At 30.6% G+C, this 2,917-nt stretch overlaps 1 protein-coding gene across 1 annotated transcript; it reads right to left on the bottom strand.

The window, feature by feature from the left end:
- Positions 1 to 496: 496 nt before the first annotated feature.
- Positions 497 to 2,917, bottom strand: LOC132722345 (lactose-binding lectin l-2-like; the record flags this gene model as incomplete). The annotated part of the gene is given in 4 exon segments (XM_060706845.1): positions 497 to 722; positions 1,197 to 1,287; positions 2,103 to 2,188; positions 2,793 to 2,917. Coding segments are annotated over 4 exon segments (515 nt in total), but the record flags the coding sequence as incomplete, so codon positions are not given.

Here is a 2,917-nt window from a genome sequence, read left to right as displayed (position 1 = left end):
AACCATATACAGATATAATCATGTCATATACAATGTAATTGATTCTAGAACTTTATGCCAGTTATATGTTATTTTATAAAGAACCATAAATATATCGATTATCTATTTTAAAATGTAAAACAACTTTATTGTAACAATAGATTTAGAATAGCCAACATGTCAATTCTGTTAAAACACATGATTAAACTTTTAAATGAAGCCACTCAAATAAAACTGAGTAATAAACGTAATTTAGGTCACACAAAACGTCTAAGTGTACATGTATGTGTATTTAAAATGAATCTCCTTTACCAGACACTATTTGAGGAGATGTGATACAGGTAGGAATTGACCACGAAGGACGGAACAGAACAATACATTTACTCATTATTTTGGCCTTTGTTTATCCATTTTATCGGAGGGAATGCATGTAAATAAAGGAACAGCCATTGTATATTGGCCGGTTATTTTTTGTATATAATGATAAAATCACTAGTCTTGTTAGAACGATGCATACTCATCCTTTTTCTCACAAATATATTTCCGTTGAGAGAAACAAGGTATATCATTCCACTGACCACCAGTATCTGGAGCTATATTGACACAATTTTCTTCCCCTTTATTGTTGTTTGGTTCCCCGGGATACCAGTTCTGATACCCTGTTGATGTTAAGTGGCGGTTGCTTCCATACCAAAGCCAAACTGTCTCCTCCTGTATATCGCTTAGTCCGATCCAGAAATTTGCTAATGCGTGCAAACATGGAAAAAATGAGTTATTTCTGTTATTAACAAAACAACTGAACCACTCTAAAACATTATATATAATTTATAAGAATTGTGTATTTAATGAATGAATATTATCTAGGTATAAGCAGTATTAGACAAACGAAATAATTTGATCAACTTGTATTCTATAAATGAATGTATTCTGATACTATTATATATTTCCATTACAATATTTGTAAGTGTTAATTATTTTTGTCTTTGAATATGAATCATAAAAAAATAACTGGATTAAAAACAAAAATGAGTACTCTTCGTAATTTTATGGTGAAAAAAAAAGATGATGAAAAATGCGGGGAATCATTGCCTAATCGCAGCAAGTGATTTTCTTGTAAGGAAATGTGTCATTCGGTTTTCTTATATAATTCATGTACGTTTAATAACAAGGACACTCCAGATATGCAAGCATTCAAGAAGAAAACAAATTCTTCTTACCATTTAACACCTTAACTTTGGCGAAGAGAAAATCATTTTCCGCAGCGGTCTCGATCTCTACTAAATCTCCACCCATATGCTGACATGATATCTGTAAAACAAACTCAAATAGATAAATAGATAAAAAATGACATAAATAACTAAATCAAATCCTTTTTTTTTTTCGTATGCTTAACTCAGAATGCTACGGAGAATGCAAAAGGAAAAAATGTTGACAATGTAACAGAAAAACATATGGAACAGAGAAGGATTGAAAAATGTTACTAATAAACAAACGTATAGCAATTCATTTTGTACTTCATTTAAAAAAAACAAGTTTCAAATGATATGTTGCCGCCGCAAACCGTCGTTCCGTAACTTCATTCAATTCGTTTCATTTTTCATACTTATCAGCTCAAGGTCTGTATTGAGCTCTGTGACTTTTGTTTTGTTTTGTTTTGGATATATTTTTGTGGATAATAAATGCCGCAGAGGAAGACTGAAATGCCGAAATTTACGGCGAATTTATATAAACGTTTTTATTATATATAGGGATTTTATCTATATAATATACATAACAACTCGGAGGTAACTTGTACAACAATATTTCTGTGGAAATAAATTTTGAACGAATCATAATGCAAGTTCAATACAAATAACTTCCAAAGCATTTTTAGTGTCCAAATATATCGTGCAGAATAATGTTTTATTTTTAATTTGCGCATTCTATATAAAGGTCATACGTTTTGCATGCACGGCAGTCAGTAAAAAGTGCTTCGCAGAAAACACTTATATAATTTTGTCGTAAACGGATTTTACAATTGACGGACGTACGCATGCGCATTCCTGTACAATACAGGAAATACATAGGATGGTCACGTACAAAAAATTAAGACAAAATGTATTTGTGGCAATAAAAATACAAACGCTAGCCAGGAGCATTGGCTCAGTGTCATGACTGAAATGGTAACATGAAGATTCATGGTGAGTCCAACCATCCCGACAGATGCCATCTGCAATAAATAGATTTGAAATACAGATTTGAAACTATAATTCTTACCTTATTGTGTTACTTAATTAAAAAAAGGATGCACAATCCTTATAACTTACACTGACAGGAACACAGTCACAATGGGGTCATTTAGGCGTTTCTATAGAGTCAAATATATTACGTCAACATATTATGTTTAGAATTATTTTTTATAAAACTGCTTAACTTGTATATCTAGATGAACTTAATGTTGCCATGTAAATCTAAATAATATTTCATTTTCTTGTTGTTAATTTTTTAAAATTCTTTTTAAATCATCATTCCAATATTTTACACCAGGACATTTTACGTCTTTATAACTATTTTAACAACGTTTGAATTGTTAACCGTAATCAAATTTCCTTGAACGTATTTCCTTAACTTGAAATTAATGCATCCTATCAATATGCCTGGAACTAATTAGAATCATAAAGAAAAGTGAAAAGTCAAAATTGAAATTCCATTCCTTTAAAATAGATGAAAATATTTGATGTTTATCAAGGCATGATTAAAGACGGTAGTGGTAAAGCACATTCTATCGCCACCTATTCAACAAATACTTTTCAAACGACAAAATAATCATTTACCTGCTCTTGACGACGGGATTACCAACACAAAAACAAGTTTTAAAATTATAAACAAATACATTGCAATCATTAATTCATATAGTTCTGCTGTAAATGACAATAGATAAAGCATAGAATAAGACAAA

Source organism: Ruditapes philippinarum, unplaced genomic scaffold (genome assembly GCF_026571515.1).
Source record: "Ruditapes philippinarum isolate M1 unplaced genomic scaffold, ASM2657151v2 ctg18969_1_1_1_1, whole genome shotgun sequence".
In the NCBI taxonomy this organism is placed as follows: domain Eukaryota; kingdom Metazoa; phylum Mollusca; class Bivalvia; order Venerida; family Veneridae; genus Ruditapes; species Ruditapes philippinarum.
This window is presented reverse-complemented; position numbering and strand designations above follow the sequence as displayed.